This window comes from Bombyx mandarina, chromosome 17 (genome assembly GCF_030267445.1).
Source record: "Bombyx mandarina strain Sakado chromosome 17, ASM3026744v2".
Taxonomy (NCBI): Eukaryota; Metazoa; Arthropoda; class Insecta; order Lepidoptera; family Bombycidae; genus Bombyx; species Bombyx mandarina.
Window position 1 is genome coordinate 8,276,821 of NC_143223.1, and position 20,239 is coordinate 8,297,059.

Here is a 20,239-nt window from a genome sequence, read left to right on the forward strand (position 1 = left end):
CTTGACATAGTCTTTAAGTTAAATTATATATGTTTTTTTTTTTTTTATAGCCCTTCTAGGCAGACTAGCATACGGCCCACCTGATGGTGAGTGGTTACCGTCGCCCATGGACTTCAGCAATGCCAGGGGCAGAGCCAAGCCGCTGCCTACCGCAAAACCTGCCTATCATGTTTTCAACTTTTAAATTCTATATCAATCTATATTGGAACTAGTTTCGTAGAGGATACAACAAACATACAACAAATAAAATTAGGAAATTATTATTTCAAACTAAGGTTTGTTTGACTCTGAAAACTTGCATTTCCTGAATATTCCTACGAAAATACGAGACTAAAAGCATAGCAAACCCATTCACTTCATGATTTATAAAATAACTAGCTGCACCAGTCCGCTTCGCTGGGCATTTAAAATTAACATTATTATTTCACACCCCCACAAAGATTCTCATTATTAACGCCCACGCAACTGGTGTAGAGAGTCCAACACTCATATAAATATTAACCTATCCATTAAGTACATGTATTTTCTACATGGATACCAAGTTTCAAGTCAATCGGATGCATGGTTCAGTAGTTATAACGGAACATTCGTAAAAACCGCTGTAGATTTATATATTAGTATAGACTAGTGGTCCTGCAGTAGTCGAAATTCAACTATAATTAATTAGAATTGTAAGTTTGTACACTATTATGATTGTATTTTCAACGCCAAGACTACACTATAGAAAAATATTAATAAAGACTAACAATATTTAATCTATTCTCAACTTGACCACAGACGTTAAGAACAAAAGTTTGACAATAAATAAATAGTATGCATGCGTGTGTGTGTCAAATACATGGTAGCGTGTGTAATGTTTTCTTTATTGATTTAATGTATCTTTTATGCATTATTTTAAAAAAATATTAGCATTGTGCACTGCTTCTCTATACTCTCTATAAGTGTGGAAAATTTCATACTCCCCCGTCCGCGCAATTTTCGTAAAAAGGGATACCAAGTTTTTGCTTCACGTATTAATATGTAGATATTAGCATTGTGCACTTTTTCTCTATTATCTCTATAAGTTTGTAAAATTTCATACTCCTCCGTCCGCGCAATTTTCGTAAAAACGGATACAAAGTTTTTGCTTCACGTATTAATTTAAAGAAGATATAGATGTCATAAATGTGTACAGGTGTATTTGTTATACGCTTTACGTTTGACAATAACAAGTTTGTCCGAAACGTTCAAATCTCATTACATGATTCGCGTCGGCTCCGCCCTTCAACGTTCCATGTTTTCAATTAAACTTCAAATGAGTTTTGGAACGGAATTAATTGGATTTTCATTAGCGTTCCCGACAAATGATATTGTTGCCTGCTCTAATGTCTCAGCCAAAGGGCAATTTGTACACGTCACTCTTACCTTTATTGATAGTTCGAGTTTTGAAATAAATATTATTTTTGGTGTCTTTCTACGTTGGCGTAAAGGCTGTACTACAAATTGAATATCCCCCCACTTTGAGATATGAGCTCACTGTTTTATTGGAATATAAACATACCTTCAAATTGAAACGAGTAATAAAAATTTACAGAATGGTGGACCCAAGCTTATAGGCAATTCCAATAATCGTCATAGAAAATAGGTGGGGGATTAAGGATAGTACTGTAAATAGCTAGAATGGAATGGTAATAATTGTTTTTTTTATAGCTTAGATGAGTGGACGAGCTCACAGCCCACCTGGTGTTTAGTGGTCACTGGAGCCCATAGACATCTACAACCTAAATGCGCCACCCATCTTGAGATATAAGTTCTAAGGTCTCAGTATAGTTACAACGGCTGCCCCACCCTTCAAACCATGCAACGCATTCAACGCATTACTGCTTCACGGCAGAAATAGGCAGGGTGGTGGTACCTACCCGTGCGGACCCACAAGAGGTCCTACCACCAATTTATATTCCAGAAGGCCATCATCGCACTTCCGTACTTTCTGTTAAACGGCCGCGCAGACATATAATTGGTAATACTAGAGGTAATTCAAGATCATTCTGGCTGAATTTTTTTTTCTGAGATTTTGGATGGCTTCATTTTCTCTTTTAAGCCCTGGTCCATAATCTGACAGCCAGCTCGTCATTAAATTTTAAATTTTATTACACTAATCATAAACATTTCGTACATGTAATATTTACATTTTTAATAGCATCGTGCAAAAACTACAAGGCTTTTCGAAGATTTTTGTTCATAGTAATATATTTTAATTAAAATTACGACATATGCATTTCATAACGGAGTGTGTCGTGCGAAATGAGGGCCGAATATAATTAAGAACAGTCGCTGAATAATAGTTGCTCCGTGCTGTTTGTAAACTGACCCGGGATAACACGCTGCGAATATTAGATTCTTTTGTTGTCCATATTGAATTAAAACATATGGTCCGTGTATTCGGAAATGGATGTTAATCATTAATTAGATCTATTTGAACTTCATAATATAAAATTGATAAAGAAGATTGCGTTTTTTTAACGAATTTTAGTGTTTTCTTAAGTAGATAGGATATTTTTATAGCTCACGACCTTAGTCACAATTGGTGATGGCTCTTCAAAACGCTTTTATCAGATGATATCATTATGTAAATGTAAATACGTCCACTACTAGCTATCAGACACGAAGTCTAACTATTAGAATATGAAGGTAAAAATAGAAGCGCATAAAAAAAATTACTATTCTCCACACCGGAGCCCATGTCTGCTTCTCGAGATCTATTATTCATTGGTATTCTTTAGGATCCCTACACAATGAAAGTTGTTTAATAGTACTAAATGACACGGTATAATCGCAATACATTGTGCACCAAGGGAGAAAAGTAGGACATTTCCTCCCGCGTGTTTGCTGTTTGTTAACTGTTTTTTAGTTTTTAAATAAACTACTACTAATTGAATAAGAATTGTCTGATGAACTCATCTTTGTTTAATTCTTCACTATTAAATTTTATTGCTTTTTGTTTATTTCACTTTTACACTAAATACAATATTGCAAATTACCCGAGCACAACAATGGCGGAGAATTTTAGGTGCGTCAGAGCAGACGTAGACACTAACGCGCATGCGCACTTGTCAGTACCCAGGGAGGAAAAGTTACACTTTCTTCCCTGTACAGCGGGAGGAAAAGTTAGACTTTCTTTCCTGTACAGCGGGACGAAAACCGTACTTTCGGCATAGGTAGGAGAAAAAAACAATTTAACAACTGATACACTATTATTTTTAGATTTAAAAAACTACGCTAACTTTAAGAAATTCACTATAAAAAAATCGTTTTTGAATTCGTTGTTATTTCATTATTTCCAGGCATAGGAGTGGTGTTAGTAACCGCAGCGGGACTTGCATGGAGATTAGGGGCTCGTGACGCTCCATGCGCTTTACTGGGCCTCAGGCGGACATCTTGTAGACGGCTGGTACCGCGGCTACCACCCAGCTATGCCAGACCGCACCATCCTTACGCTGCTATGCTGTACCCTGAGTTTCAATACAGGCCCCCACCGCCAACGTATCAGGCCTCGATGCAGGAATACAGACTCAGGTAATAATTTTATTAAGTTACTTTTTAAATATATGTTTTAACAGGTTTACTGGTGGTAGGACCTCTTGTGAGTCCGCGCGGGTGGGTACCACCGCCTTGCCTATTTCTGCCGTGAAGCAGTAATGCGTTTCGGTTTGAAGGATGGGGCAGCCGTTGTAACTATACTTGAAACCTTAGAACTTATATCTCAAGGTGGGTGGCGCATGTACGTTGTGGATGTCTATGGGCTCCAGTAACCACTTAACACCACGTGGACTGTGAGCTCGTCCACCCATCTAAGCAATAAAAAAAAAACGCGAATACCACCGCGCGTACTGACTCGTAAGTTTCCAGTCACACCTGGTTTAGAAGAGACTGTTATCCTTCATAACCTCGTCCTCAATCAATCCTTTTTTTTTCCTACCTATGCTGAATTCCTTGAGAGGCTATATCAGCTTCACCCTAGCGTGTAGGTGAGCTCACGGGGCTCAAACTGGAGTGGTACTAACACTGGCCCTAGCCAGAGCAGTGCTTGGCAGAATCTACCACCGGATCGGAAACGCGACCTACTGAGAAGATCCGGCGAGAAACTCAGTGGGCTGTGTCTGTGGGTTAAATCAATCCTTATTAACTAAGGATTTGATGTAGTTTTGAGCGTACCTATTCATTTTTTTTTTTCATTTATCCAGATTATAGTGAGAAGTATCTGGAGTTATTCTGCTACTAAGTATGTCCATCGAACGAAACTTCGGCTATTACATAATTTTGTAATAATTGAAGGACCTCGAAACGAATTAACTTATTGGATTTTGTCAAAGCGGCTTTGTCTAAGAGCATTAACGGACAGGACCAACACAGTATTATGCGAACTTGACGTAAATACCTTTAAGGCCTTTATTGGGGAAACGTCTCGAAAGTTTTAGTGTATTACGTTGCGCTAATATATTTTGCAATTGACAGTTTATCGAGAACAACTTAAGCTTAGTATCCCGTTGATGTATTCGTTCGTATTTATTTATTTATTGTTATATAAATTGGTTTATATTAACAAAAACTTGCTTAAATAGAGCGATACCTTTGAAAAAATTGACCGATCATTGTTCTCATCAAACCCGTCGCTTGCGACGAAGAGCTCGGCGAGTTAATTAGCCCACAGACACAGCCCATTGAATTTCTCGCCGGATCTTTACAGTGGGTCGCGTTTCCGATCCGGCGGTAGATTCTGCGAGTACTGCTCTTGCTAGGGTTAGTGTTAGCAACGTCATCAGGTTTGAGCCCCGTGAGCTCACCTACTTGTTACGTTACGTTGAGATAGCCTCTCAAGGCTAACAGCTTGGGTAGGGAAAAAAATGAAATTGAGAGGTGGCACTAGTCTATCGATTTTTTTTTATCGTTGATTTAGAATAGACATTGTTCTTTCCATATATTTAACTTACTTGTGTTTGAGCCTTGTGATAGTTGCACTTGATTTTCTTTTATTTTACTTTCTGACAAGAACTGGCCTCTAATTAATAATCTATGCAGCAGCGTGTATTAGCGAAGCAATTTCACATAATATGAAAATGATTAGCTATAAATTTAAGAGCATCCTCAGTAAGCATGCCCAATTTATAAACCGCGCCTTCTTTACCTATTACTTTTTTCAATCCGATTTGACTCCTATTTCTCGTGTTTTTGATAAACTGTTACATTTTTAGACAACGTGAGCCTAAAACATATTTCTTGAACAGGTTGCTTCTGTTGGACAGAAGTGTGCCAGCGGTGTCGCCGCCTCCAACGTACAGGTCAAACTCAGCCAGTCTAGTCAGGTACGTTATAGCACTAAGAACCTTATGTAAATGTTTTAAGGTTTTTGCTGGAGATTGCATTTTAATTGGCACTAAAACTACTCTTATGTAGGTCACTTATGTAGCAATGCGTATAATCCGGCACCTGGTTACACCGTTTTACACGTAAATGACCGCGTGTTCACCCGCCCTCAACTCTACCCCTTATTGGTTTATACTAAAACTAGCGGCCCGCTCCGGCTCCGCTCGGGTCTTTAACAAAAATTACAACGATATTTTATTTTTTAAAATAAAAGAACACTTATTGCGGTATTAGAACTATAATAGTTAGATATATGCTGTCGCAACACTTTTTGTAAATAATAATGTGTTCTACAAAGTCGTAGTATATTATTTTATTTTATCATGAATAGTTTTCGTAGGGCACGCGATGTAAAGAATATTTTATGTAATTTTTTTACACTTTGGGTTACATTATTGGAGTTTTAGTAAGGATCCCTATTTTTTTTCAAAGAAGTTTATGTCACTCAGAAATAGTGTAGCTTCCAAACAGTGAAAGAATTTTTCAAATCGGTTTAGTAGTTTCGGAGCCTATTCAATACAAACAAACAAACAAATCTTTCCTCTTAATAATATTAGTATAGATGAAATAGCAAATTTTAATGAAGATTAAAATGTATTGTATTTTTTTGTTTGTAGTAGAGGAACTACGGGAGCAGCTTGGTGTGGTTCCGAGTACAGTGGTCCCCCATCGTACAGAGCACCGCGCGCGGATCCGCCCGTCACCGTCACAGACACCATGCCCACCATCACACCCCTCGATCTAAAATACACAGACACCATCGAGTCCTTGCCAAAAACAGAACAAGAAAAAGATCCTGACGAGCACCTGGTTACGATAGTGCACACCGATGCCCAGCCGATCATAGTTACAGTGTCCGGATCCCCAGCACTAAACGATACCCATCACCAACCGCCTACCGAGATTGATATTTTAGCGCACTTATAACGAAACGGGCCGAATTAGCTCTTTACTGTCTCACAGTGAATAGAACAGGTGGTAAGAATGAATCAATCCTGGGCTTACATTGATCAAGCCGGCTTAGATTGGATTCTCTCTTGTGTCAGAAACAAGCAATAGGCCCCGCGAGAAGGTTTGTGATTGCAGCAACGATTAAAGTGATTAATAAGGACGAAGTATACTCGATATTGAATGTAGGCAAAGAGTGATTTATATTTAGTACCTTGATGAATGTTAATTATTTATATGAAATAATTAGCAGAAGTATTTAATAATGCAATTCTAGGAAGCGTCTTTAATTCTGTTTGGAGCCATTCTCGATAGTTTACGAATAAAGTATCCATTGGTACTTTATTTTAAAAAAAACATTGAAAATAATATGCATTAGTAATGTTTCCAAATAGAATTATTAATTTCTAATGTGTTATTATTATTATGTTTAATGGTTTCGAGTACCTTATTTTTGTTATAGCGATAGGTTAATAATGTAAATATTTAAAGCACTGACATATAAAATATATCGTTTGTTTAGAGTTATATGACAAATTATGTGCCGTGTATATATATAATGATTGATACAAATAATTTTAACCGTTAATATTAGTTGACACGATCTTCTTGATTATTCGAACCAAATCTAACCATGATGTACAATTTACGTTAAATCGGACCTATTTTGAATAAGTGTGGTGGGACCTCTTGGGTTCACTGGTGGTAGGACCTCTTGGGAGTCCGCACGGGTAGGTGCCACCACCCCGCCTATTTCCGCCGTGAAGCAGTAATGCGTTTCGGTTCGAAGGGTGGGGTAGCCGTTGTAACTATACTGAGACCTTAGAACTTATATCTCGAGGTGGGTGGCGCATTTACGTTGTAGATGTCTATGGGCTCCAGTAACCACTTAATACCAGGTGGGCTGTGAGCTCGTCCATCCATCTAAGCAAAAAAAAAAAAAAAAGTTATAAAATATATTTCGCGAAATTATCTTTATCATTCATAAATTTAAACTTCTCGATGATTTCAGAATAGGATCCGATAAGTTATTTAGTGCCAATGATACGATTGTATATAAATGTGAAAAAAAAATTAACTAGATATCAATTTGAAATTACTACATAATTACAATTCATTTATTCAAATTTTCTTTTTCAATAGACAATCACAATATTTTTAAGTAAGTAACGTTTGGCTTTATAAAATAACAGTGCTAATAACTAAATACCTTGATCATGAAATTAACATATTTTAGAAATATCAGAGAAACGCTTCTGGAAAAATAGTAGGTTACGAAGTCGTGGTAAATTATTCATTTATGTTATGGAAATATAAATGAAGTGGTGTTATATTGTAAATAAGTTTATTTGTATTGTATTAAGAAATAAAGATCCTTAGTGAAACCATGAAATTGTTTTAATTGTTTATAAAAAAAAAGCTATGAAATGAGGAAACATCATTGTTGCAACCAACATCGACAACCCCTTTTATATCCTCATTACCTTCAAGTGTGTGTATTTTTATATTTAATTATTAATTACACTTCATATAATATTTACGTTTGCGGACTTAATGCCTAAGGCATTCTCTACCAGTCATCCAAAGCTAGTGCAGAGGAAATAATGGTAGGTGCATGAAAATTTAAATTAAATTATAAATACATATACCTATACAACAATAAATACATACACAAAAATAAATACATTTTTTTATTGCTAAATGGTTGGACGAGCTTACAGTCAATCTGGTGTTAAGTGGCTACTGGAGCCCATAGACATTTACAACGTAAATGCGCCACCCACATTGAGATATAAGTTCTAACCTAAACGTATTACTGCTTCACGGCAGAAAAGGGCAGGACAGTGGTACCTACCCGCGCGGACTCACAAGAGGTCCTACCACCAGTAATTACGCAAATAATTATTTTGCGGGCTTAATTTTTATTACACGATGTTATTCCTTCGCCGTGAAAGTTAATCGTGAACATTTGTTGAGTACGTATTTCATTAGTAAAATTGGTACCCGCCTGGGATTCGAACACCGGTGCATCGCTCAACATGAATGCACCGGACGTTTTATCCTTTAAGCCACGACGAAAACAAAATATGCCATACATAAATGTAAATATACATACACACTATATTCACAAATACAAATACAAATATGTACATAAATATAAGGTTACATAGATATTATAGAATATTTAAACTTAAATTTTGAACTAGTTCTCATTTTAGGCAGTTACATCCATTCCGGAAATGCCGTTTAATAATCTTGCTTTCCGGTGTGAAGGACATGACAGTTGCCATTTAATAAATGTACAATTCAGGTATTCGTAAAACCAGGTAGGCGTGAGATCGTCTAACAGACTTGCACAAAATATAAGCACAATACAAAATAAAATTTCAAACTTTGCCATCGCTTTTCGACTGTAACTATTGTAACAAAGCAAATTAAAATAGTCCATATTATCTTAATTTCTTTGAAATAGCATTTTGTATTCGTTTGTGAGTGTTAATACAACTTTTTCTAACAATATAACTATATAGAAGCATTATAAACGATCTATGTTTTACGTAATAACATTTTCTATTTGTGAATTGACATTCTGTTAAATAACTTTCTCATTGGAACGGAAGTATGACGTAACGTTTTTAATTTTATTAGCAACGTTTATCTCGACTTCATTCCAGTCTAATTAATAATAAGTTTTATAGTTTCAAAGACAATAAGATGACAGCTTAATGAGTACGGATATGATAACGAATTCCGTGTTAATTCTCTTACATTTTTTTAATGTTAAACTATTTCAACACAATTCCAATAAAATTATTTATTTACTTCCGTATTTCCTCCTAATGTCGATGTCAACGTCAAATTGAAACGGACGTGTTTCTAAATTTTAAGACTAATCATAAAATAGGCGGTCAAAGTAGGTTTTACATTGTCACAAACAAAAAACTGGAATCTGCTTTAACTAAAAACTGATTCATTGAAAACCTCACAATGGTGAAACTAACTGAACAGAAATTGTTCCCGTTCTGAACGTAAATCGAAGCATTGCGACCGAATTTAGGAACAATGGTGCCCTGTAATTATATTGTAAAGCAATTTTGTAGCGACCACGCCGCGATGCGAAAATGAAAATCGGAATGGTAATAATAAAATAAGTAATGGCCGACTACAAAGCGGGCGTAATAAAGCAAAAGTTATGAATGTATAAAAATCTTAATACATCAGATACAGTGTTTTTAGATAGACAATTCCGGTGAGAGCTTATAAGGAAATTACTGTTTTAAGTTTAAAAAAATATAAATTATATGTTTTTAGTTTTTTACTTTATAGAATAAAATTAGAATTAATATTAGTATAGCTATTCTTTCAATATATTTTTTTCCTACCTAAGCTGAGAGCCTTGAGAGGCTATTCCAGCGTAACCTTAACTAGTAGCTCACGGGGCTCAAACCTGACGACGTTGCTAACACGAACCCTAGCAAGAGCCGTGCTTCGCAGAATCTACCACCGAATCGGAAACGCGACCCACTGAGAAGATCCGGCGAGAAACTCAGTGGGCTGTGTCTAAGGGTTAATTTAACCGTCGAGCCCTTCGTCGCAAGCGACGGGTTCGACGAGAACGATGACTGGGGCTTGAGGTACATAAAAAAAGTACAGTTAATGGATCGGGAGGATTCAAAATGATGTGTTTGGGGCGACGTCGACTGCTTTCCATTCTGTCCGCAGGATCGGGAATGTAGTTACCGGCGGCCACGATGAGAGGGTTCTCGTGTCGTGCCGCTTTATCGAAGTGGATTCTTTCAAAGTAAGTGTCGAGTCGTCGCAAATTTTCGGTGTATATGAAAGACATTCCAAATTACCATTGTATTAAACTTCATCATAGTCGGTTGCTCTTGGCAGAGCAGTCGTGGTCATGTGGAATCTTTGTTTATTATAGCCTAGACAGTTGTTCTCCATAATTTGCAAACTGAATCTTGGCTAACGCACTCGTCAAGTGGGGTTTTGGTAAGGTTTTTTACTTGATCAGTCCAGCGCATGGGGCTTCGTCAGGTCTTTTACTGTTGACCCTAGCCTGAACAACCTCGATAAACTCTACTAGCCGTCGCGATACTTGTCGAAAATGTTGGAGAATCCTGGATTGCACTGTTGACGACAACCTTTGAGATATGTTAAGTTCCTTTAGGATCGAAGCGTTGGTGCGATGCTCAGTACAAGATATACGAAGCATCCTTCTCCAGCACCACATTTCTAGTGCATCGATCCTTTCTTTGACAATCCAAGTCTCAACTCCACACAATAAGATGGGGAGTACAATTGGTAATATTGCGGTCTTTCTATATTTTTGAGTCTGTCCACTACCGATCGCGTTATGATTATACGGCGTTTATTTCGTCTTCCGAACCAGCAGTGAACCTAGTGAACCTAGTGAGGTTTATGATGAAACGAGTTTGCAATTATCTATGCTTCTATACTAATATTATAAAGAGGAAAAAATTGTTTGTTTGTTTGTATTGAATAGGCTCCGAAACTACTGAACCAATTTTAAAAATTCTTTCACTGCTGGAAAGCTACGCTATCCCCGGGTGACATAGGCTATATTTATTAAATTTTCCAAAAAATTTAGGGATCCTTATTGAAACTCCAATAATGTAACCCAATGTGTAAAAAAATTACCTAAAATTCTTTACATCGCGTGCGCTACTACTCAAGCGAAGCCGGGGCGGGCCGCTAGTTATTATTAAAAATGTAACACTTAACCTTACCAATTTGTATTATACTTAGACAAGCAAATTATAAATTTATAGGTCCTTACCGAATATTTTTACGCAGCACGCGTAAATTCGGCTGATTTCAAGCAAAAAATAACTCACGTCACACTATTATCAATACGTATCTTCTTTCATAGTTTAAGTAGAAAGTTGACATTGATAGGGCGGACTTCGTAGTAGATAAGTCCCGGAAAAGTTTTCCGCAGCGTCTGAATATCAATGGAAAGTATTAGAAAGGGAATTCTAACGTCAAATGTTTCGGGATGTATCGGGACTGCGCGTAGATCCGATTAGGGGATACCAGTGATAGATGTGCGTCCCTTACTAAAACTTACTGCAATCATTTTATCGTTTTTTTGTATTGTCTATTCCGGTACTGAAGTTATACGTACTTGCTAGATAATGTTGGGTTAGTTTTTTTTTTAATAAAAAAATTATATATAATTTATTTTGCACAGAAAGATCTTGTGTATTATACTTAAAACAGCGATACTGCGTTACATCAGCCTTTCTTTCTTTGGCTACACATTGACGATTGGCGACAGAGGGTAGGAATCAGTGGACGGCCTACGTTATGAATTAAGATGAGGAAATTACTACAGAGTACGTAGGGGTTGACGACGCCACATGCTAATCCCGCATCGACGAATTGGATCACATATTCTGTGAGTGTAACCGTCTATTAGTTACAAGAACGAACATCTTGGGCAATAGGTACTGGGAACAGTCTATAAGCTCTTTTCTTCAAACACCATTGCAGAATTCATGCGGGCGGAGATAAGGAGTTGGGGACAGGAGATCAGAAAAGTCTAAATACCAGGAAGTTATTTGTCCAGCCAGTCAGTTATAAACATAAGACAAGAGCACGGATTGAGGACGTTATAATGGAAGTCTTGGCTCTGAGAGAAATCAAATACCTAATTCTAATTAATGTACGGTTTGATTAGTAATGATGGAATCATCGTGTAAATTTTCTTGTTCAAATTGTAAAAAACATACAACATAAAATTACCGTCACACAATTAAAATTATATTTTCAGACGAACATCGAGTCAATTAGGAACGATTACACCACATGTTCAGACAAAAAGGAATTTGATTCAATTCAAATTCTAAATTTGAAAGAAAAAAAAAAAAACAGATATGACATACAAGCTTTGTTACCTAACTATTAGAAAAAGAAGGAATTGTGTATCGATTCTAATCGATAGGAAACGATAGCGTGAGAATAGCAAGCGCGCCAATAATTATACTTAGTACGTCAAAAATAAGTGACGTGCAAAATTCTATAGGCGTTTTAACTAAAGCCTACTCATACTCGAAAAGAGGCGATTAAGCATCGTTCGAATAAATCGCTATTCAATAGAATCGATAAGAGATGCCGATGCGGAGAAATGATTTATTGACTCGGCTCCTAGCCCGCCCGGGCTCGCTAATGGCAGCTGAATAAGCATCCACCACTCAATGTTTGCTTCATTTTTGTTCCTTCTCGTAGACTTTGATAAGTAAATAAAAAGGCACTCAACTGAAAGACACAGTTAAAGGATCTATACAAATAGAAAGATAATTAATCTTTATGTTGCTTAGTTGCTCAAATAAAAACTACAGGCGCTACGCAAATGCTAATGAGGATAAAAGCACTAGATGAGATTAACTCAGTAACGGCACTCTTCAATAATAGCAATACGAGATCACATATTACCAACAAAAGAAATAAGAGATCAGAAAAACACACATATAGTCATTGTGAAATAGATATCACATTTACGATTTAAATTTTTAATGAATTTTGGATTTTTTTACGCAAGGTGCCGTTGCAGTAAAAAATAAGACTAGCCACATTTCAATAGTTCTTAAATTTTTCGTTTCTTTTGTATGTGGACGGGCTTATGGCTCCCCGTTAAGTGTTTACCGAAGCCCATGGACATCAACGACGTAAATACCGCTGCCCACCTTAAGACATGAGTTCTAATTCTCAGTTCAATAGTACAAAGGCTGCCCCACCGTTCAAACTTCTGCTTCAGGGCAGAAATAGACAGGGTGGTGCAACCTACCGGTGGGGGCTCAGGTGTCCTAATACCAGTAAACAACACTCCCTCCAATCGGTAAATAGACGCTCTACCACCGGTTAGCATGATTATTAAGATTGTTTACGTCGATCCTTTTAATTCAAAGAATATGAATACTTTAGAGTTATTGTGTATCTTTATAATATTAAACTAAGGGCTAGTTCAGCTATAACACGAAGACTACATTAAATCTGTGTTTTGAAACTTTTCTCATTTGCATAAGTGGCTTAACCTTCATTCATTTTATATGCAAACCTTGCAGATTTGCCTATGAAATGTTCGCTCCACTCAGAAATATTATATCTGCAGAAACATTTTGCATGTAAACTCACGAATTTCAAATTCAAATCATTTAGTCTTGAAATGTGAGCTGTTATTAAATTACTAGAGATTTTGAAGTTCGACTACCAAAAATTAAATACTGAGTAATTTACTTAAATACTGAGTAATTTCAATAATCTCTCTCTCTCTCTCTCTCTAACTAAGCATTTATAAACATTCTTAATTACTTGAAAACTTTGGTGGTGTAGCTTTTTTCAGCCTGCACGAGTAAAAACTATTTTATCTTCTATTTAGGCTACGAAGCAGTCATGCTTACCGGTTTAAAGGGTGAAACAACTGTCATATAATGCAATGAAATCTTTGACCACGCGTCTTAAGGTGCGTAGCGGCCTACACGCTATGTTTACGGGCTCGTGTTACTTGACATTAGATAGCTTGTCTGCCTTCGGTATTACTGCAATTCTTTCATTCTGACTAGCACTAAAGCTCACATTATTGGAATAAACTTAGGTAAGATATTAAATTACAATTTTCACTAAGTTAAAAAAATATAATTAATTATATGTCATTTACGAAATTATAGCAGTTTTTGTCGCAATTTTCACTAAAAATTAATCACGCTACACTGATGGTAGGACCTCTTGTGAGTCCGCGCGGGTAGGTACCACCACCCTGCCTATTTCTGATGTGAAGCAGTAATGCGTTTTGGTTTGAAGGGTAGATTTTTTTATTTTATTTTTATTGCTTAGCTGTGTGGACGAGCTCACAGCCCACCTGATGTTAAGTGGTTACTGGAGCCCATAGACATCTACAACGTAAATGCGCCACACACCTTGAGATATAGTTCTAAGGTCTCAGTATAGTCACAACGGCTGTCCCACCCTTCAAAAGCAGCCGTTGTAACTATACCTGAGACCTTAGAACTTCTATCTCAAGGCGGGTGGCGCATTTACGTTGTAGATGTCTATGGGCTCCAGTAACCAGGTAGGTCAACCATCTAAGCACTAAAAAATATATATAAAAAAAACACGAAATATTGACATTATGGTGAGAATGTAAATCCTCTTCGTGTGTGATATCCGAATTCGGGGTTCTGAAACCGGTGCCGGAAGGTGCGTGAAATATAAATCAGTTTGTTGTGATTTACGCGAAGCCGCCCGGAAAGTTTTAATTCTGTTTGGTCCGGGCTCGCTTCCATTTAATTTACCTATTATTTATTGCGCAGCAGGAAACTTAGAGGCACTCCGTTTACCTACCATTCAATTAGCTTAATAGATACGTTTCGTGAGAGTTTTGTTTTAGTAAACTGATTGTTTCATTTATTTTATTGTGTTGATTTGAAAAGTTCATTTTGAAAATACCATACGATTGCGTTTTTTGTGTGCCTTATAGAAATAAGATAAAAATAATTGTAAATAGACATGCTTTAACAAAAACCGATTTCAGATAGAAAAAGTAGAGTAAAAGTAGATAAAAAGATATTCCAAAACAAATTTATATACACTAAAAACAATAATGGTTATATATGGTTATATATGGTTTTCTCATGGATACCGTTATCAGGACCACACGGGATGCGTCAGGTTTTTATAAAAAAAGGAATCATCAAAATCGATTCCCCCCTGTCAAAAGTTATGAGGTAACAGATATAAAAATAAAAACATACAGTCGAATTGAGAACGTCCTTCTTTTTTGAAGTCGGCTAAAAATCGTAAGTGAATTATCTTGGATTACATACGACTTCAATCAAGTTTGTATATAATTTTTTACGAGGACTATGTGGAACTTGTTCTTTAAAAATGATAAACAATCTTCTAAGCTCTGGTTTATACTAACTTTATCATACGATATGAGTTTCTTCGTTGTCTACTCCATGCTGCTTATCTTTTTGATGATTCCTTTCATTGTTGTATCCGCGGAATTGTGATCGCAATCGCGCAAACCGACCACAAAAACGAGGCACTTTCTTCCTTTTTTTAATTCAGATCCGAGAATTCTATTTACGACAGAGCCAGCATGTACTTACTATTAGATAAAAGTTTTCTGTGAAAATAGCACTGGAATTTGTCGTAAAAAGACGAAGCAACGATCGTTTTAAAGAACGGTTTCTCATATGCCCATAGCGTGATTTAAGAAAGGTTTGCTTGTGATGAATAGTGTTAGCGCCGTTGCGATGAGATTTAAGTTTGTTTCGGATTAAAGTTTGTATAATTTTACGGGACCGAGAATGATTGTGTGTTTTTTTCCTTGATGCTCGTTTACTGGTGATAGTATGTCTAGTGAGTCCGCGCGGGTAGGTACCACCACCCTGCCTATTTCTGCCGTGAAGCAGTAATGCGTTTCGATTTGAAGGGTGAGGTAGCCGTTGTAACTATACTGAGACCTTAGAAGTTATATCTCAAGGTGGGTGGCGCATTTACGTTGTAGATGTCTATGGGATCCAGTAGCCGCTTAACACCAGGCGGTCTGTGAGCTCGTTCAGCTACCTAAGCAATAAAAAAAATGCACGTGATTTTATTTTGCAAGTCCACGCCTCTTCCCTGCTTCCGCCGCGGTGTGGAAAATAGGGTTGCCATGTTTCGAACAAATAGGCTCACTGCAGGGCAACGACGAGGATCTTAACATGATTTTAATTTATAACAATTTTTTAAATTTATTTATTTAATTACTTACTTTTCGCCGAATGTATAGTTCGTAATCTTGTAATTTAGATGTAAGCAAAGCAATCTATTGTGTTGTTGCGCTGCTACACGTGCGAACGGTCTAACGTATTACTCGAACTTTGTTTAGCGGAGTAAATACACTAAGGAAATATTCCTTTTGTATTACTAACGGTTACAATGAATATAGATAATAGTAGAATTTCCTGGTTTTCGGTACCAGTTCCGCTGATAAATGGCATTTTCTTTATAGTGTATTTTTAGGTATTGACTCACAAGAAAACCACAATAGTACATTTTATATAATATACTTAGTCTGGCCATAAATATTTATTTTATTTTATTTATTTTAATAGGCTCACAATACACATCACAAGCTAAAGATACATAAAAAACACAAATAAAAAGAAACAAAATCTGGCTTGCAACATAAGTTATGTGCGCACGACAAAACAAGACATATAGTGCTGAATTTGTATAACAATGTTCCTTACAATTATGACAAAACAACACAATAACAAAAACTAATCTAACGAATAATGGAAGGAAAAAAAAATTTATTCACAATATAATACATTAAACAATTACATTAACCTACCTATTAATACTGTTACAATTAAAAATAAACAAAATATTACATTTGAATTTGGAATCTGTCATTTTTATATGATTGCTCATTGAGTTTTCTCATTTTGGCGCCAATACATTGTTCAATATTTTGCGATATTAAAATGGAGGTTTTTGCGACGCACGCCGGAATAGTTTGCAGACGACAGATTTTTCTACTCACTTGACCCTTATCGTTATATTTGTACGTAATTCACATATATATATTTATAAATAACAAAATGTAGTGTCGTGGGACACCAGGTAGGAACGAAGTTCCTTCGGCTAATGTAGAATCGACACAATTTGCAAAAAAAAAAGGAGAAAGAGAAAGGTATTATACACTACTCGTTTGTGTATACGACTGTCGCGCTCGCGCCTGCGCACGTCTCATTTAACGGTTTTATTCCACGCACTTTTTTCCACGGACTTTTTCTTACGGTTTTACTATCACATTTTTTTCAGTTCGGTCGCGCAGCAAAATCCCTATCCCCTCCAAGCCTGCCGTAAGGAACTTCGTTCCAATTATAGCCTATATGTTATTCTGATGTGTAAGCTACAATTATTGTACAGTTTCATCAAAATCCATCCAGTAGTTTTTGCGTGAAAGAGTAACAAACATATATCCATACATTCTTATAAGCTTTCGCGTTTATAATATTAGTAGGATATTGCCTTCCAAAAATTTGAAATCATCGTACGCTGAGAAACATCGATATTTATACTTGACAAAAAATATAGCAATCGAATAACTTAGAAGAAAAATGTAGTTGCTTGAAAAAATAATGACAGCGAGGCATCATTATCAGCACTATGATAATAATTCAGCACTAGTTGGAAAACGCGTATTAGCCTAAAACAATTCGTTAATCTTATTGTAATACGGTGATATTCAAAATATATTACAATCTACATATTTTTTCTTCTAACTTTTAGTTTCGCTAATATTAATAGTTTTTTTTTATAATACTCGCTTTTTCCCTTCAAAGGCAGACGAGCACACGGTCCACCTTATCATACGTGGTAAATGTCATAAGCAGCAGCAATAACAGGGATATAGCCAAGCCACCGTCTACTTATACCAAGGTACAATACAAATAGATAACAACAAATGTATGAAAAGTGCATTAAATATCGTTTAATTATCAAGGGAGGGTGCACAGTAGGAGCTACACAAACACTAACTGGATGAAGTTATGAAACTACGTTCGTTTATAAATGAGCATTGTGATCAGACTGTGCTAAGGGTTCGTTCCAGTCCGGAGAGGCGTACTTACGTTTAAATTAGCATAGTTTGACGGCGCCCGCTCCGTTAGGGTTGTTACAATGAACATTTTTATAATTAAAATTATTTTTATGGTTTAATCTCGCGTTTTTTATTGTTATTATATAAAATTACGTACGACGTTACGAAAGCTCGTTCGTGGTCACGGACGATAAAGGCGTGCTAGCTGTTAGTTTTAATTATGTCCACGACCCGCAAAAACCAAATACAATTTTAAAAGTTTTCAAATCTACCTTTCTATAGCTTCTGCTGACAAAATTTTAATTTACAAAATTGACATAAACACTTCTTATGATATTATTCATAAATGGTGGACGTATGTACCTACTTATAATTGGACTATATATTGGATTTGTTCTGGCTACCTTATACCATCGATAGCATTCCCAAGAAGTTTGACAACAGGCAAGTGGCCGGTTATGAAACTGATGCCGAATCCCTATTCAGGATTCACTTGGATATAGCAACTCTCTCACTTCAAGCCGCAGCACACGCCTGCTATGAACGACAGTATGGTTGTATTTACCTGTCATTTCGTTATAAATATTTTATAAAAATAATTTAGCAGAAAATTCAATGACTACAAAATATGAAAAACTACGATGACCATCCCTGCCTTCGTGAGCTTCCAACGAGGGACTGGAGTAATGAGTATATACGGCACAGGAATATAATACACTGGATTTTTTTTCATAATATCTTTTTGGCTTGCAATGAAATGACATTTAATAATGAATGGTAAGCAGTTATTAATCCAATTTTAAAAATATAATTAAAGTCGTTTAATTCGAACAAGATATTTTCTTTTTATCTTCATTACCACAAGCTAGATGCACTAGACAGGTGGGAAAATTAATGGTGTTTGATTGATATCTGCGCCCATAGACAATTTGATTGTATTTTATAAGGGCTTTTTCACTATTCGAACGCACAACCGCTTTGCGACAAAAATAGACAGGATGTAGTATTTATCCACGCTGGCTTACATACGACCTCTTAGTAAATGCTAATTTAGTAGATATTAATACAGTAGACCTGACAGAAGAGCAACTACTCTTCGCAACTTAAGAATGCGGTAATGGAAAAAATATTAAAGAAATCGAAATCGAGATAAGATATTAAATAATCTACACGTAATTAATACAAATCATCATATCATTCATCACCTAATTTGAAGTAAGTTTACAAGTGTTACTGGTAGTAGGAGTGTGAGTCATGTGAGTCCGCACGGGTAGGTACCACCACTCTGCTTATTTCTGCCGTAAAGCAGTAATGCGTTTCGGTTTGAAGGGTGGAGCAGCCGTTGTAACTAATATATATTTGAGACCTGAGAACTCTTATCTCAACGTGGGTGGCGCATTTACGTTGTAGATGTCTATGGGCTCCAGTAACCACTTAACACCAGGTGGGATGTGAGCTTGTCCACCCATATAAACAATTTAAAAATAATTGCTTTTATGTTCGTTTAGGCGCTTTTGTAAATATGTACATTTTTGTTTGTCGTAGTAAATAATATTACGTCTAGTGAGTAATTAAAGTAATGTTATGTAACCAGCGAGCTACCTAAATGTCCCGTAAAGCACGATAACAAAATTGCATTGTTCCGAACGGATCGCCCGAACAATTTAGAGTTGCAACAAGGTAAAATTAGATCTCGGTCGTTTTATTTTATCTTCAGGCAGTTGTTCCGTGTTTTTTCAGTCGTGTTTGCCGATTTTCCGTTGTTTTTATTCCAATAAAACGGATGCAGGCAGATACTGTGAAAAGAGTTTACGAGCATTCTAATTTATTGAATTTTTTTAGCTGCAACAAAATCCGCTCTGTTGCTGTTTATAACTGATTTCAATTTTCCGCTATTTTGTATAAAATATTCTTGTGATTTTTAAATGGGATGAGGTGAAGAGAACCAAGTTGTTGTAGAATTAGGCAAGGTAAATACGAGGCCAAATCTAATTTTTTAAACTCTCTGTTCGCTTGGTATTTAGTCGAATGTTTGTATGCCAGGCTATTGATAGACGTAGCGATCAAAGCAGTGAAGTGAATCTTGTTTGAAAACAAAATCTCTTATTCATGAAAATATATATAGCACCCAGAATCAGGTTGCGTTTTTTAACCGATGTTATTACTTAAACGATAGTATAAATGGTAAAATTAAAACTACTTCTCAGGAGGTAAAAATGAGGATGCTTAAAAAGGTTGTAATGCTTTCTTTTTTGCTAC

At 36.3% G+C, this 20,239-nt stretch overlaps 1 protein-coding gene across 2 annotated transcripts in view; it reads left to right on the forward strand.

Annotated features, from left to right (window-relative positions):
- The window catches only part of LOC114240657 (uncharacterized), a 191,531-nt gene extending 183,787 nt beyond the window's left edge, over window positions 1–7,744 (forward strand). Inside the window, exons 4-6 of one of the 2 annotated variants that reach the window (XM_028171284.2) lie at window positions 3,324–3,555; window positions 5,265–5,342; window positions 6,021–7,744. In XM_028171284.2, the coding sequence (XP_028027085.2) occupies window positions 3,324–3,555; window positions 5,265–5,342; window positions 6,021–6,330 (620 nt within the window). In that variant the 3' untranslated portion in view covers window positions 6,331–7,744. The remainder of the gene's footprint in view (window positions 1–3,323; window positions 3,556–5,264; window positions 5,343–6,020) is intronic. The other variant, XM_028171285.2, reaches the window with a different exon arrangement.
- The last annotated feature ends 12,495 nt before the right edge of the window (window positions 7,745–20,239 follow it).